Source organism: Astatotilapia calliptera, chromosome 17 (genome assembly GCF_900246225.1).
Source record: "Astatotilapia calliptera chromosome 17, fAstCal1.2, whole genome shotgun sequence".
Classification (NCBI taxonomy): domain Eukaryota; kingdom Metazoa; phylum Chordata; class Actinopteri; order Cichliformes; family Cichlidae; genus Astatotilapia; species Astatotilapia calliptera.
In genome coordinates, this window is record NC_039318.1 from 38,136,709 (window position 1) to 38,160,146 (window position 23,438).

Here is a 23,438-nt window from a genome sequence, read left to right on the forward strand (position 1 = left end):
GTGTGTGAGTGTAGACCCTGTAGCGTGTGCAGGTGTGTGTGTTGAATCACGTTCTGCCTCTTCTGTTTTTCTCTACACTATGTTACATTTTATTATCACTTTTGTGCATTGAACCACTCCAGTACAGAAAGATTTGCGTTCACATCATAAATATCATACACGGTGGGGGGTTGGGGTTGGGGGGGTCTCCTCCGCTGATGGACAAACTTTAAGCAAAACAAAAATCACCTGTTGTACATTTGCAACTGAAACAGGTTTGGGGGTTTTAATCTTTTATGTTGTTGTTGCTGTCGGTTGCCCTTTCGCTCTCATTACGCTCTAATCTTATGCTAATATTGTCTTTGTCTTCAATGGTGAGGATTTCCCATCAAAGTTTTCCCCTTCTCTTAATACTTTAGGGAATTTTCAAACGTCGGGATGTATGGCTGTAATGCCCCAAGATTTGTTCTCCCTGAAAGAAATGATAGAGTAAGAATATATTAACTACAGAGCAACCTGGCTTTACGCGGTCTGCATTTACTCTTACTTCATTTTAGGTTTACCAATATGTTATGCATAAATATATATATATATATATATAGATAGAAATCAATATATGCTTTGCAGCATTCCTTTAATTTAAAATTTAAAGCCATGTTCATGCATTAAAAAGCAATTTCATATTTTCGACTGCAGGGTTTAGATGCAAATCCATGGGGCATTACGTTAAAACCATAAACATCATAAAAGAGGAAGTAGAAATTAAAAATGGAGGCAAAAATGAGGACGTTTAACTGGTCATTAATAACTGAATGCTTTCTCGTTTGTTGATGTGAGAAACAAAACTAAAAAAAAAAAACAACTGTATCCAAGAAAGAACAGAACAATGGCGAGTGTAATGAAAAATAAAAACCCATTTAAAGCAAAGTATTTTTTTTTATTCACACAAATTTAATAAGATATATAACAACCGTTTGGTCCATAAATATTTAAGGGGAAATAGTTTCTATACACCATCTTTGTCAAGAAACAGGGAAACATGGACAATCTTGATAGAACACTTACTGTACTCAACTATTAACACGAAGATCAATATATAAGGTTCTCGGATTACCCAACTATATCTGAAAGAGTGCACAAATGCTTTCCGTGACATCGCTGCCCCCTTTTTAACAGGATACACCATAAAAAGATCTTCGGAGATAAGATGCAAAACAGTACAAAACTAGTGAGGCGCCAAAAAGGATGTGAATCAGTTAACAAAGAACACATAGATCCTGAATTTCACAAACTTCTCCCAAGTTATAGCGTAAGGCACATAGAAGAACTGAGTTAGGCATCTACTCCATCGAGTAGATCGGGGGCGCCACCTTTGCCCCCGACAGAACAAACCGTGACGCCCGCTCACGACGAAATGCGTCGACTCCATTGAAGATTTGCTCGCCCTTTCCTTTTCTCTCGCTCTCTACCTTTCAGCCAGAAGAAACGTGGTGGTTTTTCTTTTTCCCTTTTTTTGGTCTGTTCAGTGGCAAGTGTCGTTAAACAAAGCAGAAATATACGGCCGGAAAGGAGAACACACGGACAGCGATTTCCCGCTGGCTGCCTCTCACGACTCCACCTATGTGAGGTCATTTGAATGTTCATGTCAGCTCTACAAATCTACGTCGCGGCCGCTTCGCCCCTCGCCCTGCTCTGTTCTTTTTTCCCCAAGATCACATCGTTACCCTGAGCAACATGATAAAAACAATAATGCACTTTTCACTGGGCAGTATATTGTCACTGTGCAATCGAGTTTAGCTGTGGATCTACGCTCACCAGGCTTTTTATCCGTGGTTAATCCGTGAGGCCAACAAGACAACGACAAAAAAAAGGCAAAAAACCAAAAAGTGCTCCGTCGTGAAAACAATCGTTAACTGCTCTCCAATCAGAATTTCTCTGGCCGGTTTCTAATTGTCGAAAAGGTGACGACATCACACGTTGAACAGTTACCACTGTACAGATTGAGGGATTTGCTTCTCTCTCCTCGTCACAGTAAAGTTTCCTATCTGCACATTTTTCTCCTTCGTCTTCTTTTTCTCACGTGCAGCTCTGATTCCATCCAACTCGGTCTTTAAGACCGAAACATTCGGAAATAATTAAAGCCTGTTTTCTGGAGTTACCCATATACAGAACATTCTACAAGTTTATTTTTCCCAAATGAGTCCAAAACAGAAACAAAATGTTTAAATCGGAGAGTGCGAACACAGTGCATACATGTACAGGAATCTGAGGGCGAAATAGCGGTAGGATTTTAAAATTGACCAATTAAGCATAAATTAAGGAGGGCCCGTTTTCACTCTTTTTTTAACCAGAATTCAAGACAAATGTACAAATTAAGTTTTCCAGGCAAACTTTTTTTCCTTCCTAAAGCCTTCGCCTCCAAAAACGTCCCATCCCGAGTCAATCTCTGCATCTGCAGTTTCAAATGCTACACATTAAAATGGTTTCCTCGTGTCTTAATGCGGTCGCTGCTGCTTGTTGCTCTTGTTGCTCTTGTTTGCGTGCACAGTGCAGCACTTTGTGTTCCAAGGAGCTGTCTCTGCTTGACTTAAAGGTGTCACTTTAAAAAAATAAAATGTGAAACTGAAGAAAGAAAACAAAGAAAGAAAAGTAAAAGAAAGAAAAAGGGGAAACAAACCCAAACAGAATCAGTCTGCTAGAGATAGCTTGTTAGAAAAGGTTTGTCAAGGTAGTTTGCGAAGGGCTCCCCGAATCATGGCTGTCCAAACTAGAGGTGACGGAGGTCACTACAGTGATAGAGGGGTTTGTCAGGTCTGTTAGTGTGGCTGCGCTGGAGGGGGGGGTCAGGGCCCCACTGTCGGATGAGGGCGGAGGGAGTGAGGTGCCATCAGCCTTATCAACACCTCCATTCTCCTGTCGCAAAACGTTCCTTCTGAATTTGGCTCTTGCGTTTTGGAACCAAACCTGCAAACCAATCCCAATGTGGCTTTTACTTTTAGTGCTTTAAGGAACTTTCTTTTCTTTTTTAAAGAAAGTATCAGATCATGTGTACATTAGCTTACAAGTCAAGTTATCACAGCTGTTACTGTTTCAAAGTTGTCTCAAGTATATGAATCTTTGTATGATACATTAGTTGGGGCTTAAGGGGCAAGGTAACAATGAACCAGTGAGTCTGTGCTGAACACTCAATACAAGAATGTGGATTTTTATAGCAAATCAAAACAAAATGCTACAATTTACTGATTTGGTTGATTTGGTTGTTTTTAACTGTGAGACTTTCATTACACCTTTTTTCTCTCTTCTAAAGTAAAAGTGCACTCTGGCTACTAACAAAGTTAGCAATATAAGAGTTAACTGCTTTCTCCTTTCTTTCCCTCCAAAAGAAAGAAAAAGAAAGAAAGAAACAACATCTACAAATTCCAGATAAACCCCTTGGATATACATCTAATGACTGAATGGACCAACAAAAGAAAGCAAAACTAAAAAAGATGACGACATCAATGATCACTTTGGTGTCAATGAGGAGGAGGAGTGGCGTGCAGACACACAGGTGGGGTGAGCGACTTTAGTAGGAGCAATGACTCTGCTTACCTGTAGGACTCTCTTAGTGAGGCCTGTTTTCTGGGCCAGCTGCTTTAAGTCCTTGGCATCGGGGTTGTGGTTGATGGCAAAGTAGGATTTCATTGTCCGCAGCTGATGGTGCTTGAAGGAGGTCCGCATGCGTTTGGTCTTCTGCGTCGGAGGGTAGGCCTGCTGGTCCCGGTCCAAGTGATCGGTGTCGTTCTCGTTACAGCCTGAAGAGAGGGCAGAGCGTGAGGCGGGCTTTAAAAAAGAAACTTCGGCAGGTCAGTTTACATTTGGATAAACAGCCCTCTGTGTCAGACTTCATTTGCACTGTGCCCCAGGCCACTAGCACCGCTATAACCATAAGAAAACAGCTTCATTCCAGTGATTTCCAACTGACGCTGATGAAAAAAGAGACAAAAGATTTCCACTGACAGGCTAAGGCAGAAACAGCTGTTCTGTGTCGTCACGGCGTATCGTCAAAGTGCTGATAACAATTAAAATCCTCAACAAGCCGAGAAGCTGACTGAACCGGCTAAAAGGAAAGTAAACCGCGGCGTGCGGCTCGTGTCTGCGTGAGCAGATCTGAAACAAAAAACAGCAAAATGATGAATTTTAACTGTACGCTGGGACGGGGCTAAATCCTTTCTGCTTGTGTTTGCAAAGACTAATAGGCCTAATGGGCCTCATTTGTCAGTAGCTTAGTGTGTAAAATACTTAAAACGGATCCAGTAAATTAAACGCAGGCACTGCTTAGCAGTGTTGCTTGTCACTGCGAGAAAAAAGGCTTTTTTCAAACACAATTTGATTTTTTTTATTGTCCCAGACTTTATGAGATTTTGTCTAAAAACATACAATGAAAATGTATTTATTTTGATCCTCACATAAAAGAAGTGTTTTCAGGAAAGCACGTCTAAAGTATCTGAATCTTTTACGTGGCTGCAAAAGCAGCAAAAATATAGAAATGTAGGATTTCTCAATTCTAAAGTGTGTCCTGTTGAGCCATTTTGGGGCTAAATTACACATCATTTAAAAGAAGAACAGCGATGCTGATACGTGTGAAAGGCTTTCATTATGTTTGAATATCCAGCTTTAACCTAACAATCACTGACATTTGTGCTCTTCTGTTCCAGTCTTCACTGGCTCGTGTTTAACTAGATATTACCCACTAGGGGTCTCTGTATCCAAACAAGACCAGCTTTGCTGTGGAATCCACAGCAGACTCACACACCTTTCCCTGGTGAAAACAAACATGGATGTGCTGCAAAAGCAGGAACAAAAACCTCAAACAAAACCTCTTCCTATTTGTTATGAATAAGAGCCTGCTGATCTGTGCAGCCACTTATATGAACAACACAGTGATGCTATAAAAGTGTGTTCGTAATGCAGAGCCCAGTGGAGGCAAAAGAGTGCTTTGAAATAAATATATATGCGCATGTATATTTATTTCAGTTGATGCCGTTTTAATTTAATTTTAAAACATAAAATAAAATCTCTCATTTGTGAGCTCATTTTAACATTTTAACGTTTAAATTAATTACATGTGGCTAAAAACAAAAATATCCTTTTAAAAATTGATGGTGTTTCCACTCGAGTCCCAAATGAACACGATTATATTCCCTCTGGGACTTTTATTGTGTCTGCGGAGCATACCAATTAATTCACATGGACATCACTGTAACTGCGCTTTGGGCCTTTTTCTGTGAGCGTGGATTTTATTTCTATTTTATTTTAACTTGTCCTCTGTTATAACGCTTTGGCAGAATAAGCGTAATCTCTTATTCTTACTACAGAAACAAAATCACGGGACTACAATGGCTTTTTTCCTATTAGAGCATCAGTGAGAAACTGGAATTTGCATAATCCCCTAGAATTGTGTTTAGGAATAACAAACCGAAGCTCATTTAACCGGAGCGCTGACTGTACGGTGCTGTGTTTTCAGCCCCTGGCCTCTCCCTGCAGCAGGCCCCTCTGCGCGGCGCTGCTCTGTCCCTGAGAACTGTGCTGACCGCCGCACGGGAGGCCAGGGATTCCAACGTCACCTTCAATTAACAAAGAACAATTAACGCGCAGATTACCCCTATTCCTACCCATTCACTAGGAACACAGGAAACTTGGCGCACAATGCCAAACTTTCTCAACCGCACACTAATTCGCAGAAAGCAAGAACAAAATGGGGACACTGCAGGGAGGGCCGGGGTCGGCTTATAACATTCGACGATCCAGTGCAGCATTTTACGTGAAACCTGCGTTTAACACTGGCTTCATTTGCGCTTTCCAGCGGTTTTTTAAATTTATTTTTTTGTTTCTCGCATAAAAGTGAAACACGCGGAATATTCGGACATTTTTTTGTCCACGATTTATTTTCTATATTACGTTTACTCCATTCAAACGCGTTGTTTTTCACGTGTTACGACCTAAATTCGTTCTAATTATAAAAGTCGATGAGCAGGTCGGCGGCGAGGTCAACTTTCGATCATTCTGTTGGCGGAAATGATGCGTAAAAGACGCGCGCGTGGACGGATCAATTAGCCCGCAGCTCGGAGCGCCGGTGCAAGACGTTCACGTGCATTTACTACGAGGCACCCAACAAGGCAACGAGTGCATCCATTTCATTTATTGAAATAATAGGCGTGTTATAGAGGGGATACTGAAGGGCCCGACTACAACTAAAAAGCGACAGAAAAAAATGCAACTGCCCATCAAAAAAACGAATTTGCGAGATTTCGCTGGATTTTTTCTGATTCACTCGATTTTGTTTTTTTTGTTTTTTTTTTAAGGAAAGAAATGGAAAGAGGAAAAAGATTAATTAAGGCAGCACCGTTTGACAGCCTTTATCATTTCAGTCGCTCACTGTGCAGCGGAGGGTTCCTAAACTGGTGTTTCCTTAATGTTCGCGAGAATCTGCTTAATGTTTAATTTCATAGGTTTGTGTGTGATGACAACATTATAGCTCGGCATGTTTTTCCTGGTTTCACTGTCCTCTTCTGCTGGAAACATCCATGCACTAAAACTTCAAGCAGATGTGAGCGATTCCACACCAAAACTAAAAAGGGTTTTTTTATTGTGAGCGCGTCGTCGTCGTCGTTGTTGTTTTTCGATGTGAAATGAAGCTCCGAGCAGCTCAGCTGTCTCACCTGTGTTGTAGCTCGGTATATCTATCCCCATGGCCGGACTCTTCCTCTTGCGTGGCCTTCCCTTCTGTGCCGTCCCGGTGCCGTTGAAGTAGGGTAGAGTGAGGCCGCCTCCCTTGGCTGCCAGCTCGGCGAAGTTGAGCTGGGGGTGGTAGTCCGGCCCCTGCACCAGCGTCTCGAAGTGGAGTCGGCAGTACACTAGGCTGTCCTTCATGCCGAAATGATCGCCCGTGGTCAGGGTCTTGTTGCAAGTGGTGCACGTGAAGCAGCTCAGGTGGTACACGGAGTCGCGCGCTCGCATCACCATCTCCGAGGCCGATATCCCGAGGTGGCAACGCGCGCACCTCTGCACGGAGAACCTTCTGGAACAGACACACAGTCAAGACTCCTCATCCATAAAGACCAGAGTGGACAAACAGCACGGGGGGGGGGGGGGGGGGGGGGGACTAAAAACTAAAATATAACCCGCAGTGTCACGAGCTAAAAGTAAGGCCTGCCTTATTTAAGCGGCCTCCATGCGCCTTAGCGTGGCTCCAGCGTCCTGCACAGGATCACTAAAGCAGGCCTATATTTTGAGGTTGCATTCTGATAGCCACATCTGGCCCAGAACTGGGTGTGTACATGTGCGCGCAGAGTCGCTACACAACCTCGACAATAAAACCCACGAACGCTAGCCCGTTTGCTTTCCTCCGACACACGAATAATACAAGCATATGTTCAGCAACACTATCAGAAGGTAAATACACAAGTATGTAATAATTACAGAGCGTAACTAACAGCATCCCGGCCTGAGCCGAAGCAGTGCCGTAAAAATGTGCGTTAAGAATATAGGATAGGACATTTTTGTCCAGCTGTTTTTCTGGAGCTACTCTCATATTACTTTAACATAATAATAATTAAATAATAATAAGAGTTTGGATAAGAAGGTGACTTATGCATTAAGTTCGTGTTTGCATTACACACCAAGCTACAGAGAGAAAGCACAGTTTCATTGTTAAAACTTATTCCCGGTTAACAGCAGGCAGCCCACGTTAGTGACAGCTGGGATGTTTTTCGGTCCGAGGCCTGGCAGCCTGTTGATGAAGGGCTAACGCTGACTGCTCACAATGATTGCTAAAATGGTTATTTAAGAGCTGGAAACTAATATCATATATAAATAGGTCACTGTCGAACTGGGTCAGTAGATTTGGGTTTAGGTTACAGAGGGGAAAGAGGGACACACGATTTTAGGAGCAAGCCCGTAAAACTGAAACGCTAAACTTTCAGTTTTCTTACCTGTAGTAATCCTCCTTGCAATAGATACTCCCATCCTTGGCAAAACACGTTAGCTCCGACTCCAGCGCTAGTTTACATTCACAGCATTTGAGGCACCGCAGGTGCCACTGTTTGTCCACGGCCAGGAGGTAGTATCTATCCGAAATCTTGCCGCCACAGCCGGCACACAGGGCTGGCTTCTCTGGGCTCATAGAAGGCATGTTCTGGGACAAAGAAGGAAAACAAGGCTCATGGCAGCTGACTGCTTCAAACCACTGCTGGGAAAATCGTCACAACATTGTGCTTAAAAGAAGAAAAGCAAAAAAACGAAATGCTGGCCATAAAATTCAACTTTTCTTTTTTAAACCTGGAAAGCTGCCTGTGAAACCCTCAGTTATGCTACAGCAGCTTGATGTGCAAATAGCTCTTACTTATGGAACAACGCGTCTATGAATTAAGCCTATTTACCTATTATACGTATGAAGGAAAAATACAGATGATGTTCGTGTTTTGAAATTAAATCCATCTACGAATAAATTTAAAATGCTAAAATTAATCATTTTTAATTTAAAAAAAAAATCAGGTCGGCTTCTATTTGCAAATATGAAACTGAAAATGCAAAACGCTGTCAGAGAAATAATACGCCGACATTAATGTTTGTTTTATTTGATGACAAGACTAAAACGGTGCTTTAAATATATTTAGAAATAACGACACCAGAATTAAAAGCTGTCGTTCACGCCAATTATTTTTGTGCAGAAGAAGAAGAAGACGCAGCCATTAAAAGAATACTGCTGCTATGAAATCTATCATATCCAATGGAATAATATGGATAAAGACGAGAATCCTCCTCACTGGCCTCCTACTTACCACCCAAATGTCTGCACGTTTCCGGGCACGTTAACGTGCCGTTTTTCGGTCTTGCGGTAAGTGAGACTAACGCGACTTTTTAGCCATTATTTCACACACGGCTCGGCCTGGCTCTTACCGACTCTCTTCCGTTCAGCTGCATGCCCTTCGCCAGGCGTGACTCCGTTTTCGACCTTCTCTCCATCTCCTCCATGATTCCTTGGATGTGATCCCCGGAGATCCCGTGGAAAAGCATGGCTCCAGGTCCTGGACGCAACGTGCAACTGCCTGCCTCTGTCTTGCAGCCCACAACTTCCATATAATGCACTGCAGCGCTGCGCCCCGCTCTCTCAGCGCATCCAAATGGGCTCTGAGGCTCTAAAAAAGAGGCACAAGGAAGAAGAAGGAAAAAATAGACACAACCCCAGAGATTCAGATCACCTCCTCAGCAGAAGCAACGGGAAGAAAAAGGACAAAACGAAGAAACTACAGCGTGAGTGGGGCAGGAGGAGCTCTCCTTCTTCCTGTGAATGTCTCTCCTCCAGGAAAAAAACCCAAAAAAAACAACATATAGTCCAAATGATGCGACAGGCCGGTGTGGAAGTGGTGGTGGAGTTTGAGGAGGGAGGAGGGGAGGGAGTGTGAACACTGGCCAAAATAATGACACAAAGTTTTTTTGTGTGTTGTTGTTTCTTTTTGGTGATCTCTCTCTCTCTCTCTCTCCCAGTTTCCCAGTCCGGGGCTCCTCGGTGCTTGGAGGTCAGGTTGGGACTGCCTGGATTTGAGAACCGTGTCCTATTTGTGAAGAGAGCAGAGCCGGCCCAGTCTGAATAATTTGGTAGGAGGAGTTCCTCTCTCCCTCCCTCCCTCTCTCTCCCCATCTCTCTCTCTCCCTGCATCGCCGCTGATTTCTATTCAGCAACAAAGAGATGTCACTCTCCCCTCAAAACCCCCCGACTCTGGACCACTGCTTTATGGTACTGACATTTTCATTACGTTTGTTCTGCCATTTAAAGGCGAGACGACGGGAACGTAAGCTGCACAAAGTCGGTGCAAATATATTAGATTTATTTATGAAATCATCTGCATCCCAAGCAGGCGACCGAGGCCCTCCGTGGTTTCACCGGACGCCTCACAAGTGGGAATAAACACGTGTCTCACGGGGTGTCGCTTAAAGACACTTTCTAATAAAACTTTGGTTGGTCAGAGTTTTTGGGAAGTGCGAGCTGGACCAGACCGAGTGTTTGGTTTGGTCCCCAAAACACACACACACACACACACACACACACACACACACACACACACACACACACACACACACACACACACACACACAGTGTGTGACATAAATATTCTGTCTGGGCGGGGCAGTGATCAGTGATAGGCTAGAGGGCGGGGACAGATTCAATTGAACATTTTTGAAACAATGTGATTTGTTTTCAGCCCAAATGAATGAGATTTGATTAAAAACTGAATTAATTAATGAATAAAATGTATCCCAGGTAACGACAGCCTCCTTACTCAGATAACCCGAACAGCTCGCTGCACGCTTACATGTATAGAAATCTCTCTCTCCCTCTTTTAAACGCTCGTTTGAAGCAGTCATTATCCACTGTCAAGGATTCATTAACGCGGCCCTTCGTCTTTTCTCTGTCTGCTGAATTAGGCCAAAACCTTGTTTACCTGCTGGAGAGTTGATCTGACAGCAGCGAGAACTGTGTAGTCTCCGCATTTCATTTGTTTGTGTGTTTCTCTTTCTTTCTGCTTTTCTTCTTACGGGCTTTATAAGAAGCAACGTGGAAGTAAAGGCGAGATGAGAGAGAGACCTCCAGTTGGTGGTCGCCACAGGGAAACCTCAACCAGCTATTGCATATTTTTAGAAATTCATGCTTTTTAAAATTCCATCCCTATCTCCAAAGATGGTCTGCTTTACGCAGGGCGCAGGGGGGGCTGCAATAACGATCTGTGTCAGTTTTAAAAGGGTGTGGAAAGCTTTGTTGCCCAAATAATAAAGCCAGGAAATAAAACGCGTTCCGCTTCCTGTATGCAGTGCAGACCTGGTGACAACAAAACTATATTTTTTTAATTAATTTGTTCATTAATTGGAGATTTTGGCCGCGTGACCTTCCAGCTGGATCCATGCCAGCGAGCTGTGGTCTTTGTAAGATCGATGACGGCATTATTTTTCACAAACAACAGACAAACATCAGTCCCGTTAATAGATTTAGCAAAGCTCGGGGAGGTTTGCAGGTGTGGATGCTTCATCTCAAGACGTGTTACATTATCACGTGAACCTCCCACCACCCATCCACCTCACCGCACGCGCGCACACACACACACGCGCGCACGCACACACACGCGAAGTTGTGTTGGCTTTAATTGGAGGCCCCTTGATATCAGCGCTATAAGACGAGGCTTGAACCCTCCTGGACGGGCTGGACGTGCAGCTGTTGTCAAACCCATAACGCTCATTTGCGCTCTGCAGTGTCCCGGCACCAGCCGCAGAGTGGTGGGGGGAAAAGGGGCACTCAAAAAGGACACGAGGATTTCATTTCACCTGGACAAAGACGCCCCGAGTGGAACGATAAGCTCAGCTCTGTGTGCGATTTTTAATCTTAACTGCAGTTTTCCTGCCATTCTGCGTCTTCTCTGCGAATTAGGCAAAAGGGTGTGTTTTGAATATGAAGAAGTTTTTAAAGAAAATTTTATTATTATTATTTTTAATGAAAGCCTTGATGTCGATAAATAACGCCGTTGTGGCCCGTTGCCTCCAGCAGTGACATTTAATATGACTGAAGAGCGTTTACCAATGTGTCAGTGAACACCAAGGGGAGGGGGGGGGGCGAGGGGGGGGGGGGTCTTTGTAGCTGCTGTTTGGTTTATTTTGTTTTTTCTGTATTTAAAACATATATTCTTGAAGCGTTTTATTTGTCTGATTGTCTTTTTATTTCACTCCGGATTTTGACCAAACTATATATATGTATTTTTTTTTTACAAAACGAAAAAAAAGTCACTTTTATTTTGAAATATCTTTTTTTTTAAATCTATAACACCGTCAGTATTTTTAAAGTGTCTTTAAAAAAAACCGGTAGGAAATAAAACAGTGATTTTGTGTGTCATTCCCGCTTTAGTCAGTGAGAGTGATTTATCCAAGTTAAAGATTAATTTATTATTATTGTTATTTTTTAAGGAATTGAATTTATTTTAAGGCTTTGGAAAAGCACTAAAGCACAAAAATCCAGTGTCAGCATTTCTGTTTGACATGGCGAGAGTCGGCTCAGTGGGCCACTGACGTTTGTCAAATACATAATGAAAATGAAAATAATAATAATAATAATATCACAATCACGCACACAGCGACATTTTGCCTGTATTTTCATAAAACGCGTACATTTGTGTTTCGCACGATTTTACTGGCGTGCAAACTCCAATCTATTATTTATGTGCATAATCGAGACTGATTTAGGCAAACAGGAAAAAATAATAATAAGAAAAAATATTTATAAGTTTTTTTTTAAACACACACCGATCGATAAAATCTGCGCTTTTATCCTGGACAAAATCACCCATGTCACTGTCTTTATCACGCGTCAGATCTGTCGCGCATTGCTTCACACGCTGCCCGCTTCTCCTTTCGTTTTCCCCCCAAAGCCCTCTCTGTGTTACTAATATTATTATTATTATTATTATTATAAGCGTTGCCCTCAAGAATAAATAGCTATGGAAAAAAGTCTTACCTGCGGCTGTGCAGTGTGAGAGTGAGATCCCTGTGCAGCGCGCAGACTGAGCCGCTCCGGACTGTGCGCAGTGTGCAGAGGAGACAGAGGAGAGGCTGCCGGTAGATGGGGGGCTGTTCCTCGTTTCTGAGCTTACAGTTCTAGTTCGGGCGTCAATTAAAACACAAGACATTTAAATATTCCTCTCTCGTAGGCAGACGGCCCTCAACACACCGCAGCACACAGAAAACGGGGAGCCATGAGCCAATGGCCTACTCAGCATGTAGGTTATCATCTGTGATGTGCTTCTGAATTAAAGTGGTGAAGTCGGTGGTCTCCAAATGAAACAATAAAACTATCACTGTATAAAATAAAATGTAGGGACTTTTCAACAATTAAAATATGTATTTGTCCTTTAAACACCCCAACTTAGCCTGTGCTGTAAATGAATCCAGCTCCTGCACGGTTATCATTATTGTTATTCATGTTACGCACCTATGAATAAGCCAGCGTCTGCACAGATCGGAAATGAAAGCTGGCTCCAAGCACATCTGGGCCTAAACAGTTATAATCCCAAAATGCATCATAGCTTCTTTACCTTTTATTTTTAAATATATATACACACACCGATCGTATTATAGGAGACTGAGGTGAGCTGAGCACGGTTACAGGCTCACTGGCTGGAGAGGTTTGTGTGAATAAATAATTAGGGTGTAAAGTCAAACTGGATCAATCAAATCTGACAAAGATAGGGAGCGCAGCAACACACGCCTGGAGGGGAAAATGTTTTGGTATTGAATAACCAAATACCAAATCGAAGCCATTTTCAAAATAAAAGTGCTCATTAATTGACGAATTGTGCGCATTTGAATCATGTGGGTACTGGACCAAAACAGCGGAGGGTTGCCTATTAGGAAAGGTCGCAGTTTTTTGTTCCCCCCGACTCCCCCCTTCTCTGACTTCCTTGATTTCATATTTTCGTGACGACAAACGAATAATAAAAATGTGCGATCCATTAAAACAAGACGACACGTGACTCCCACCGCACTTTTTAGTCTAATTTTATTGATGCATTTCATTACAAACACAAATAAGACAAAAAAGACATATGTGTCTGGCACACTGCACGCCCGGATCCTTTTCTGAGGAGCTGAGCTGACAAACTTCATAAAAATTCAAAGCAATAATAAGTCTGTTCAGCCAGGAAGTAGACTTCCACACTTGCCTTGTGTGGCCTTGTGTTGCAACATCTAATGAAAAAAAGAAAGGCTGATGAAAAATTCACCAATAATTAATAATGTCAAGATTTTAGTAAATATTAATAGTGTTTATGTTTTGAGGATGGTTTGGTTGTGTCTCTCTTAATGAGGCCGTATTTTCTCAATTTAAGAGGTAAGTACAAGGAGCGCGAGGTTTCTTACTTTCTTATTATTCTCCACCTGAAATGCAAACTGACAATCGCGCATTAAACGGTATCACCGGTACGAGAATGAAAAGCGTTTAAGGAGCGCTCAGCTCCTCCTGAAGTGCACGTTCATCTTTAACACGAGAAAGGGAGGTCATCCAGAAAAACAACAAGATAACCCAAACGTGCTCGTGCTCCCCACGGAGCGGCGCGCCGTGCACGGATGGACTCGTTTCAATTGACTACGAGTGAATAGAATATTGTGTGAACGAGCACCGGGGCTGGAGCAAAGGGTGACAGTTAATTACACCTCTGCACCGCTGGCATAAATGATCACGTGCCACACTGCTAACAGTCATTTTGCTTTGCTCCTTCAGCCTGGGTTGACATCACAGTGTATCTCATCAATAATGCAACAACACTGAGATCTATTTCACAGCGTAGCACAACACGGAGCGCACACACAGCGTGCTAGGAGCACGATACCCAGACAGGCGCTGCAGCGCGCTTGGTTAAATCGGCGAAACCGCGGCTACAGCGCCAAGCAGGTCGCCTGGCTGTCCCCCGCCCACCCCCGCACCTCCCCGAGTGCCTGGCTCCTCTCTGCTGTAGGGCACGGTGGTTAGATTACCACACATCCAGAGTTCATCTGGAGTTATCATTTCTGGGTCACCTCAAGTGACACTCAGTCTCACAGAGGGAGCTCTCAGTCACTCCCAAAGCATGGCCAGAAAAGGAGCCTAGGAGAGGTGGTGGAGGCGAGGAGGCGAGGAGTAGGAGAGAAGCAAGGAAGAGGAGGAGGCGGTGGGAAGGCTCTCCCAGGATCCAGTGAGGTGCAGGGAACCACGGGCTAAACGCTGACAGAATGAAGGAAAGGGGTGGGAAGGGAAGGGAGAGGGTGAGGCGAGGAGGAGGAACAGAGGGAGGAGTGAAGCACTGTAAAGCTGTATCCCAGTCTCATGAGCCTGGGTGGCTGGATGGTGAGACATCCTGGAAATATTTACAAACTCACAGTGGACGTGACTTTGTAATTATTGAAGCAGAGGCCATGTCAGAAATGCACAAAACAGGGGAAACGCCCCCCCCCCCCCGGCGGCGTCTCATAAAGAGGCGAAATGCTGAACGGCGATTTTAAGAAAATAACGACACAGAGGATAATACGAGAATCTCCACGTCTCCTCCTGCTGGTCATTTCTCCCCCGCCTCATCCTGCTTCTACCACTTTCCCTTTTCTGCCTCTTCCAAGCAACGCTCCCCCCCCCCCCCCCCCCTCCCTCTCGCCATCCACCCCTCCTTCGATCTCCTCCCTGCTCTGCTCTGCTGGAGCTCAAATCACAACCCCAGTCCCTGGCAGATGGAGGATAGGAAAGAGAAGCTCTTAACTAGCCAGCCTGAGCCGCTGCTCTCTGCACACCAACTGCTGCCTGCCTCCCCTCCCTGCCTCCAGAACAGCTACCACTACATGCACCCCACCCACCCCCAGCACCTCTGGGGACACGGTATCCTTCTGGGGAATGGTGCGTGTATTAGTCCGTATCTGGACACACTAGAAAGGACATGGAAACATAATAGATGGATGTTATTTATCACTACATAACCTTATGGGGCAGAGCAGCGTTTGCGAGGAGAGGGTTAGTAAATATCGTTTTGCTGTCAAACAAGCGCCGTCTTTCTACTTCAGTGAGCGAGGACACAGAGTCAGAAGACGGCGTAATGTGAAGCGAGCTGGAGGTTAGACGGCATGACAGCTGAAGAAAGCGGCGACACGTCGGGTCCAAAGCGCAGATGAGAAATCACGAACGACTGCGGCGATGCAAAACCAGGAGGGAAATAAACAGGCCAAAGTGCTCCTTGGGCGCTTAAGTGCCTTTGACTGCCCCCGACTCTGCTTTTATCTGGGCTCATCTGGCGACCGCGGCTCGGCCTGGCATGAGCCTGACCACCAGTTGCGGTCTGAGGGAGAAACTGCTCCTCTGTGCTATTTGCAGCCCTGTCTGTCCAAAGGAATCTGGTGCGCTGACTGTCACTCAGTGGCCATGTGTGTTTTTTATCACTAATTCTACCACAGGGATGTGGTTGTCCATATGACCACTGTGGAGGCTGCTGCCCCGAGGCGAGCTGACATTGTCTGTGTAGAACGACCAGACGTTGATGTAGGGGCTGCTCAAATGCTGCTTCAATATCAAGACACACACACACACACACGCAGGCAGGCATACTGAGCGGTGCCTGGCCAATTGCTGAGACTGATGTTCCTTTCAGCCATCATATGGCTGACACTTAAGTTTTTTTCCCTGCCAACCTTGTGTCAGTTCCTGGCTGCTCCGGCCAGCAGTGATGGAGACGCTGTAACCGACTGTGGTCGGGGCCACTGGCCGCGGGGCTGCTGTGCCCCTTTGAGATGGGGTGCGATGGGGGTGGGGGCTGCTGCTTGGCCTGTCAACTGGTTGTGACTGGAGCACGTCTGGTCACAGATCCAAACTGGACAGCTCGCTCTTTCTCTGCAGCTAGTGCCATCATCCTGCAGAAAGGCACACGGCGTATAGCTGCCACTCTGCTCCAGTACAGCATATGCTCCAGCTGAGGGTCCGACATGTTCAGTCCAAAACGCCTGAGAGAGTCGCCTCACGTGTCTAACCGGCTGCTGGGAGCACATGTGCACTGTGGGTAAAAGAGAAAATGATCGTGGTGCAGCTCAACCCAGAGACAACCCAAATAAAAGGCGGGACTTTAATCAACGTTAGATAAATTAATTTGTTTCAGTGATTAAACACAGAAACTAGCTGAACGCTCTCTCTCATTGTCCCAGTGCACTTCACAGGCTACTCAATCAACGCTAATGAATTAAGGATGAATTAGTAACCGGAGTGCATTTCTCTGCTAATCTGTGGAAGGTGTGCTGTTTGCGTCTCAGTCACAAACTGCTAGGCTGGAAGATGATGGAGGGGAAAAAATTCAAATTGTGCCATCACTGGATTGGGAAGACGTGGAGGGATGAGGCAGACATGAAAGTTGGCCTATTTCATGGTCAGGCTGCGGGACCGCCGAGGCCCTGAATGGCAATGCATCTACTTTAATGTGACAGACGAGTCCCTAGGCAAAACCGGCAGAGCCGCGGCAGGCAAGCGGGCCCAGGTACTTGATGAGTGTGACACCTTCGCCGTCCCGCTGTAGAAATGTTGCTGCCGCACGCTCCGCTGCCTCGGTTTAGAATAACACCAAATAAACTCGCCTCTCATCCCGCCTGACGACGCGTCCCCAGAACCTGTCCTCCCCAGCACTGTCGGGATCACCGATCTCCTTGCAGCCGCTCACAGGGCTTTGCTCCGATCGCTAAGCACTTGCCTTTGGGACCCACCTGCCGAGGAAAAGACACATCCTCTCATGGCGATGCCGTTTGCCCAATCGGGCGGAGAAGGACGAGCGTGCGCGTTGGGTTTCCGGCGAGCGCCCGGAGGCGTCACGCCGCCTACCCACATGCACTCGCAAATCAAGCGCCGCATCTTTCCACGGCATAGGTAGTTCTATACGAGCGCTTGACCTTACCTAGCGCTATCACTCAGGGCTACGAAGCGCGCGGTCAAGTGCAACCTTTATTCTATATCGGCCTATTAGGAGCCACGCAGTGTTGCGATGGAGCGAGCCTGCCTGCGCATGTGTGCGTCTAAGCGAGCTGGTGAGCGCCGAGCTGATCTATTGCAGTCCTGGGATGAGAGGGCCCAGGAGTTCATTAGGCTGCGGCTCAGGAGAGCAGCCGCGGGGAGTTGCACTGTAGCCGAGTGTTGCCAGGAGGCTGAGCTGCAAGTCCGGTGGGGAGGGCTGCTGTTGATGTCCGTGGCATGTTTGCTAACAGCCTGATTCCATCAAGTGGTGTAAAAGCAGCGCAGCCAAGTGTGAGGGCTGACCCCTGGCACCCTCCTATTTTTAACAACACAGTATCTCAGTCAAAGGTAGACAGTTCAGTCAAGCACTTGTGGTGTGTAAATGATGCTAATATTCATGCAGTCGTACGTTTGGGAGAGAAAAAAAATAACAAGCGATGCGAAGCAAAAGAGCACAAGACTCCATCTGACTATCTTACAGTTACTTTCGCTTATATGCCCTTTATCTGGAGGGCAAAGATCTAAAATGCACTCTCAGTTTTTCATCTCCATACTCCCACAACCCTTGTAAATGCATCAGAAGAGCAGAATACTACAAAATATTAAATACTCTTGAAGAGAAAAGAAAAAATGAGGCTCAAAGGCATTTCACTGGACACTGAGAGGAAAAAACAAGTATCTGCAAAACAGAACAAAACAAAAATGTGATAAAAGGCTGGTTTGCATGAGGGTCTAGTGAACAAATCCGTTCTCCTCCTTTCCCATTTTGCCAGAATGAAAATAATCCTAAGAATAGTTGTGATTCATAAGAGATAGGTATTGCACAGACACTACCCATATTTCATCATTTATTACACGGCTAAAAGAAAAAAATGACTCAAGTAGTCCAAATAACGACAGGCAGAAGACAAGCAATGTGCGGTGGCTTCCATTCCAAACAGGCTCCTAGCGCGTTACCTTGGCACGAGGCTGTTAGGTCTACACGTAAAACAGGGAATTGAACCGCTTCTTCGTGGCGGGGTCCTTCACGTTGACTTGGCCATATGGACACTGGGGGAGACGAGAGATAAATTAGCGCCGGTTAACAGCTGCATGTGGAGCAGAGCTTTAGTCACACTGAGAACGACACATGAGAAGCAGATCGAGCAAAGGAAAAAAGGACGAGTCGGATAAGGACAGGGGGGAAGACGGAATGGGATGGGACGGTGCGAAAGCAAAACCCAGAGCAGGGATGGAGAGTGGACAACGAGACTCGGTGGGACAGAGCAAAGCAGATATGAGCAGAGCGGGGCTGACACCGTCAGAAAACCCACAACACGTCTGTGTAGTTGGTTTGTTACACACGGATGAACCGCTCAGCTTTGCATTTCACCATCACCGATCCTTAGTCTGGAAACTTGAAACCAGCAGAGGTCAGGAATGATGCTGAGAAAATAGATCCCCAAACTCTGAGCAGATGAGCCTTTCTGCTAATGTCACGCTCACGTCTCAAGTCTGTGTCACAGAGTCAAACCTAGAATTTGATCTTAACCATATTTACTGCTGTGATCTCAGCTGAACCGTCAGGAAGGATTATTATTATGATGCCTTCGTGTCCTCAGACTGGACTAATTCAGCGTGCGTTGGTCTCACTTGCTGTCCAAAATGCGACCGTGAGGCTCCTCGGTCCTCGAGCTCGGCGATCAGAGCTCTGATTGTTGTAGCGAAGCCGTGCATCCATATAAAACGTGCAGGTCTTTGACGGCGTCGGAGGTTCTTCGCTCTAACCTGAAGACCGAAGGAGACTGTAGACGGCACTAACTGTTTAAAACATCGATCCTTCTTTGTATAGGCTGTTGTGTTTGTTGTGGATTGTTGGTGTGCAGCACTTTGTGATCCTTATCTTGAAAGGTGCTGTTATAAAGACAGTTTACATGTTTGTGCCCTTTCATATTTTGATGCAACGTACTGGACCATCTATTTGGTTTTATTTCTATTTGGTTCCATCCACGTACAGAAAGCAGCCTGGAAACTAACACACAGCGTCATTAGCCCTGTTAGCTCATCCTCTACGACACCATGGAAGCTCCAACCCACCAAACCTGCTTTCGTTTCATGTTTTGTGCTGAAAATAAATGACGAACGTTGGTCAAAACTGCTCTGGCAGAACCACGGTTTACAAACGAGGTCGGTTACCGTTGGAAACAGACAGGATCAAACGTGCAGGGTGGGAAAAACACGGCAGAGGACAAAAACAGGGAGAAAAACCAGTAAAAACAAAGAGCTCACGTGTCTGCACGCGCTGCCGCAGCACTTCCCTCTCTGAAGGTGGGCATACTCTGTGAACACCTTATACCCGCTGGAAGGGTCAACGTACATCTGCTTCTTTGCCTGAGCATAATGAAGATATTACCATTCAATTAGAGCGACACACAAACACGTGGCGGGATGTGAACCGTGCACACAGAAATACATACGATACATATACTCACCCAAACACAAGGACGCCTGCAAGAAAAATAGTGCCTAAGAACGTATGCAGAGACAGATTGCTGTGGTTCAACGAGAAGGAGGACTGGGTGACCTCTGAGCATAGAAACAGATGTAAGACACCCTCATTCTTAAGATATTACTAATTAATTAGCGTGCAATTCAGTAGTGAGAATACGCTATGACTAATCCGCTGGTAGCCCTGAAACCTGCACGTCGTTCTGACAATTTTCAGGATGGTGAAAAATCAACTTTACAGACAGTCGTTGTTTTATTTGGTGCAGTTATTCGTCTTGCACAAAAACACCTTCTGTAAGTGGAAAAAGCCTGAACTCCTCTCCATCCCTTAGGAAGTTCCAAAATGTCATCTCTCAGTCTGTTTCAAACTGAGAGCCACTAGTTGGTGAGCTTTGACAGGCCACAAAGGGAAAAAGGCCCCAGGCCCTTTGGTGACACGGCTTGTCATTTCACATGCCATTGCAAGGCCACATAGTGAAGCTGGCATAGCTGGGCCCCCTCTGTATTGTACTTTTCCCACCCAGGCCCTACCGCTCTCCTCAGGTCGCGGCCAACTTGCCTCAACTTCATCCACACTCCGAAGCACAATATTTACAACAGATAAGCCTAAAGGCACGCGGATGACACCTATTCACCGCTGTCATCAGCACAGCTCGCTGGTTCTGCTCCATGGAAGAGCAAGTGAGATTTGGTGAATATGATGGATCTAGCACAAACAATCAGCATCATTTCTTTGGGGCAGCGGGCAGGTATTCTCCTCTGTGTGAAAGTTCACAACAATAACAGGTGGACACAGACACCGCCTACGTTCAGGCGCCGTTTCGTACCTCTTTCCAATACCTACACTTTCACTGCAAAATAATTAAGATGTTTATCTCGGGTTAGAATGGAAAGACTGAGTCAAAAATCATCAGTGGTTTCATCTTCCTAAATGTCACTTGGTTAAGGGCTCGGGGGACGTGGAGGAGGGTTGGGGGCACCGCCCTGGGAACAGGAAGGAGATGCATCGTAGCTGCCAGGTTATCGTGCTGCTAACACACGGTGGCCAGTTTGAAAACATTATGCTGGTATTGTTCCAGATTATTGACGTCAGATTTTAACTTGTTACTGTGTTTAAGAGAAAAGACTAATAAAAAAAACTATTCCAACAAAAATGTTGGAGCCTGAAAAGTAAGAGGAGCTAAAAAGAAACAACATTTATCAGTAATCAGGTCAACTGGCAGCAGCTCAGTGACATGAGTGGGTATAAAGAGAGCGTCTTAGAGAGGCAGAGTTTCTCAGAATCAAACACAGGCAGAGCTTCATCAATCTGCAGAAACCTATGATTACAGATTGTGAAACATTTTCAGAATAACGCAGAAAACTGTGAATATCTCATCATCTGCATCATCATCTGTCCCAGAATTATCATCATTTCTCTGTAAAGCGCGTGTAATTAATCACCCGTGGATCTGCGGTCCGATTGTGCTACATGACACGATTGGCTGTCTCAGTGATGCATCTTACCGCACACGCTAGTCTATGGATTCTGTGGATGGCCATCTCGCCCTCTGTGAACTTTCCCGCGGAGGAGGGGTCGTTTTCGCCCCCCGCGTCGCTGACGTCTGCTGCTGTCGTGCCTTCGTCGATCTGTGACGCGCCGCTGTTCGCCGGTGGCTCGGAGCTTTCTCCCGACAGCTTTGGCATCGACATCGCTACGAGTCGTTTATTCAAGTGGAAGCAGAGAAGAACGAGTCTGCAGACAAACGCTTTACTCGGGAAGTTTTTGCGAAACATGCTTCTGCGATAAACCATCTGCAGGTTACAAGCAGGAAGCGGCTTTTATTAAGAGAACAACTGTGACACTGTGTGAGGAAAGAAACGCGAATGCGCCTTTCCCTGCTCATGTTATCTACACTGTTCAAATCCAGCCTCTCCCCACGTTGCTGCACAGAAAGTGTTTTACTTCCTCATCGGCCCCTGGTCACGTGCCACCAATGTGACCGTCACGTAACTCCGACCCACCGGCTCGTGCAGCGCCTCTGCTGTTAGAAAGCTGCCACTACACGGAGGTACAAGTCCACTGTTAGAAAGATCACCAAAACCCACAAATCCTGAATGAAAAAGTGGTGACCTGCTGGAGCGTTATTATTCAGTGTCACACCGATAAACTGAGGCCTTGTTTTCTGTAGCCTCTGCTATAGCATGGGGGTAAACATGCAACATCTATTTCATGGGACTACAATTAGCTTTCTATTAAAGAACTCATCCACCCACTTCTGTCAGGGTCATGGAGCCAAACCCCCTCTTAGGTCAAGACGGAGAGCACACCCTGGACAGGTCTGTGGTGGAACTGAACCCAGGACCTTCTTGCTGTGAGTGCTAACCATGAAAGCCACCAGCAGATATTTCTGTAGCCATTAACAAAAATGTTTGTCCACACATATACTTCTGTGTGTATATGGGTGGTGAAGCATGCTGTCTTTCTTTGCGTGATTGCGCTGCAGAACAAACGCAGACAGCTTTCCATAATAATAAAGTAACATGGTGCCTTGGACGGATAACTGCAAGGTTGGTGAGTGGACATTAATGAGTCCTTTCAAGGTTATCCGCTGCTGCAAGCCACCACTGATGATGCCCCTGTTTCACAATTATGGGTAATGAAACCTGACAAGTGTCTTTTGACTGACATTGTGGGGTCAATTTACCCTCAGACAAATTACACATCACTGATAAAAATATTTGCACGCACAGCATGGAAGGGAAGACATATTTAAACAAAAGCCAAACAAATGATGTATTTTCCAAGGCCCGTTGTTTTCCATCGAAACCTTTTCTATATTTGGCAGTTTTGGCGCATCATCTCATGCTGTAAAAGCGACCTGATTAATGTAACAGATGCTTTATAAATTCACTTGGCAACAGACTCCAGAATGATTTTATGTTAACTCTGCTGCAGGCTGCATTTACTCCCTGCTGCACCGTCCCAACATGAACCCTGCTTGTGTCTTTTCGTCTATGTGACATTTCAATTCAAGCTCGCTCCTCAGGTAGACAAAACATGTTTGAAGACGTTCTGTAACAGATTACTGGGATCGCTGAAGGACAGAGAAACAGTGCGTTGTCCTTTTTTCAGCAGCAGGAACTCTTAAATGAATATTATCTGGGCTTTTATTGTTTTATTGTTCACAAATTTCTGCATTTTTTTAGAAATCACAACGTCATGGCAACAGCCCCACCACGATCATTTCATACGTATGCCTGAAACAGCACGGCCCAGGCTGCTGCCATTTAATTACCTTCCAGTCAGCCTGAAGATATCTGCCTCTGATCCCGTCACACTCTCGTGGGGAGAGAAGAAGGTATATCTAAGCCACTGGTTCCAGGTTACCACCAGACAAATATGGCTGAAACGTGTCTCAAGAGTTTAGATAGTAGCATCGAGTTCTGAATTTACTGTGTCATCAAG

The 23,438-nt window shown here is 45.3% G+C and overlaps 2 protein-coding genes across 6 annotated transcripts; both read right to left on the minus strand.

The window, feature by feature from the left end:
• Positions 1-44: 44 nt before the first annotated feature.
• Positions 45-12,827, minus strand: lhx9 (LIM homeobox 9). 3 transcript variants are annotated; one of them, XM_026146874.1, is made up of 6 exons: positions 12,518-12,824; positions 8,920-9,158; positions 7,953-8,155; positions 6,681-7,039; positions 3,571-3,773; positions 45-451 (listed from the first exon to the last, which is right to left on the minus strand). In XM_026146874.1, exons 1-6 carry the CDS (start codon positions 12,687-12,689, stop codon positions 395-397), a joined length of 1,233 nt encoding a protein of 410 aa, XP_026002659.1. In that variant the 5' UTR covers positions 12,690-12,824; the 3' UTR covers positions 45-394. The 3 variants fall into 3 exon arrangements, with proteins under 3 accessions (XP_026002659.1, XP_026002658.1, XP_026002657.1); XM_026146873.1 differs by lacking the exon at positions 45-451 and adding an exon at positions 896-2,943 and having other exon boundaries at positions 6,681-7,036; positions 12,518-12,827; XM_026146872.1 differs by lacking the exon at positions 45-451 and adding an exon at positions 896-2,943 and having other exon boundaries at positions 12,518-12,826.
• A 714-nt stretch (positions 12,828-13,541) lies between these two features.
• c17h1orf53 (chromosome 17 C1orf53 homolog) lies at positions 13,542-22,045 on the minus strand. 3 transcript variants are annotated; one of them, XM_026146875.1, is made up of 5 exons: positions 21,497-22,044; positions 19,975-20,034; positions 19,772-19,873; positions 18,461-18,553; positions 13,542-13,746 (listed from the first exon to the last, which is right to left on the minus strand). In XM_026146875.1, the coding sequence occupies exons 1-4, from the start codon at positions 21,782-21,784 to the stop codon at positions 18,482-18,484; spliced, it is 522 nt and encodes a 173-aa protein (XP_026002660.1). In that variant the 5' UTR covers positions 21,785-22,044; the 3' UTR covers positions 13,542-13,746; positions 18,461-18,481. The 3 variants fall into 3 exon arrangements, with proteins under 3 accessions (XP_026002660.1, XP_026002661.1, XP_026002662.1); XM_026146876.1 differs by lacking the exon at positions 13,542-13,746 and adding an exon at positions 15,206-16,562 and having other exon boundaries at positions 21,497-22,045; XM_026146877.1 differs by lacking the exons at positions 13,542-13,746; positions 19,975-20,034 and having other exon boundaries at positions 18,339-18,553; positions 21,497-22,009.
• Positions 22,046-23,438: the final 1,393 nt, after the last annotated feature.

Excerpts from the sequence above, each read along its gene's own strand:
- lhx9 (XM_026146872.1), bottom strand. The coding sequence starts at position 12,689 with ATGTCTTGTGTTTTAATTGACGCCCGAACTAGAACTGTAAGCTCAGAA. Across the intron at positions 9,159-12,517 it reads CTCACACTGCACAGCCGCAG|AGCCTCAGAGCCCATTTGGA; the intron begins GTAAGACTTTTT and ends CCTCTTTTTTAG. Across the intron at positions 2,944-3,570 it reads TCACTAAGAGAGTCCTACAG|GTTTGGTTCCAAAACGCAAG; the intron begins GTAAGCAGAGTC and ends ATTGGTTTGCAG.
- c17h1orf53 (XM_026146875.1), bottom strand. The coding sequence starts at position 21,784 with ATGGTTTATCGCAGAAGCATGTTTCGCAAAAACTTCCCGAGTAAAGCG. Across the intron at positions 19,874-19,974 it reads GCAGGCGTCCTTGTGTTTGG|GCAAAGAAGCAGATGTACGT; the intron begins GTGAGTATATGT and ends CATTATGCTCAG. Across the intron at positions 18,554-19,771 it reads GCGGCAGCGCGTGCAGACAC|TGTCCATATGGCCAAGTCAA; the intron begins GTGAGCTCTTTG and ends CGTCTCCCCCAG.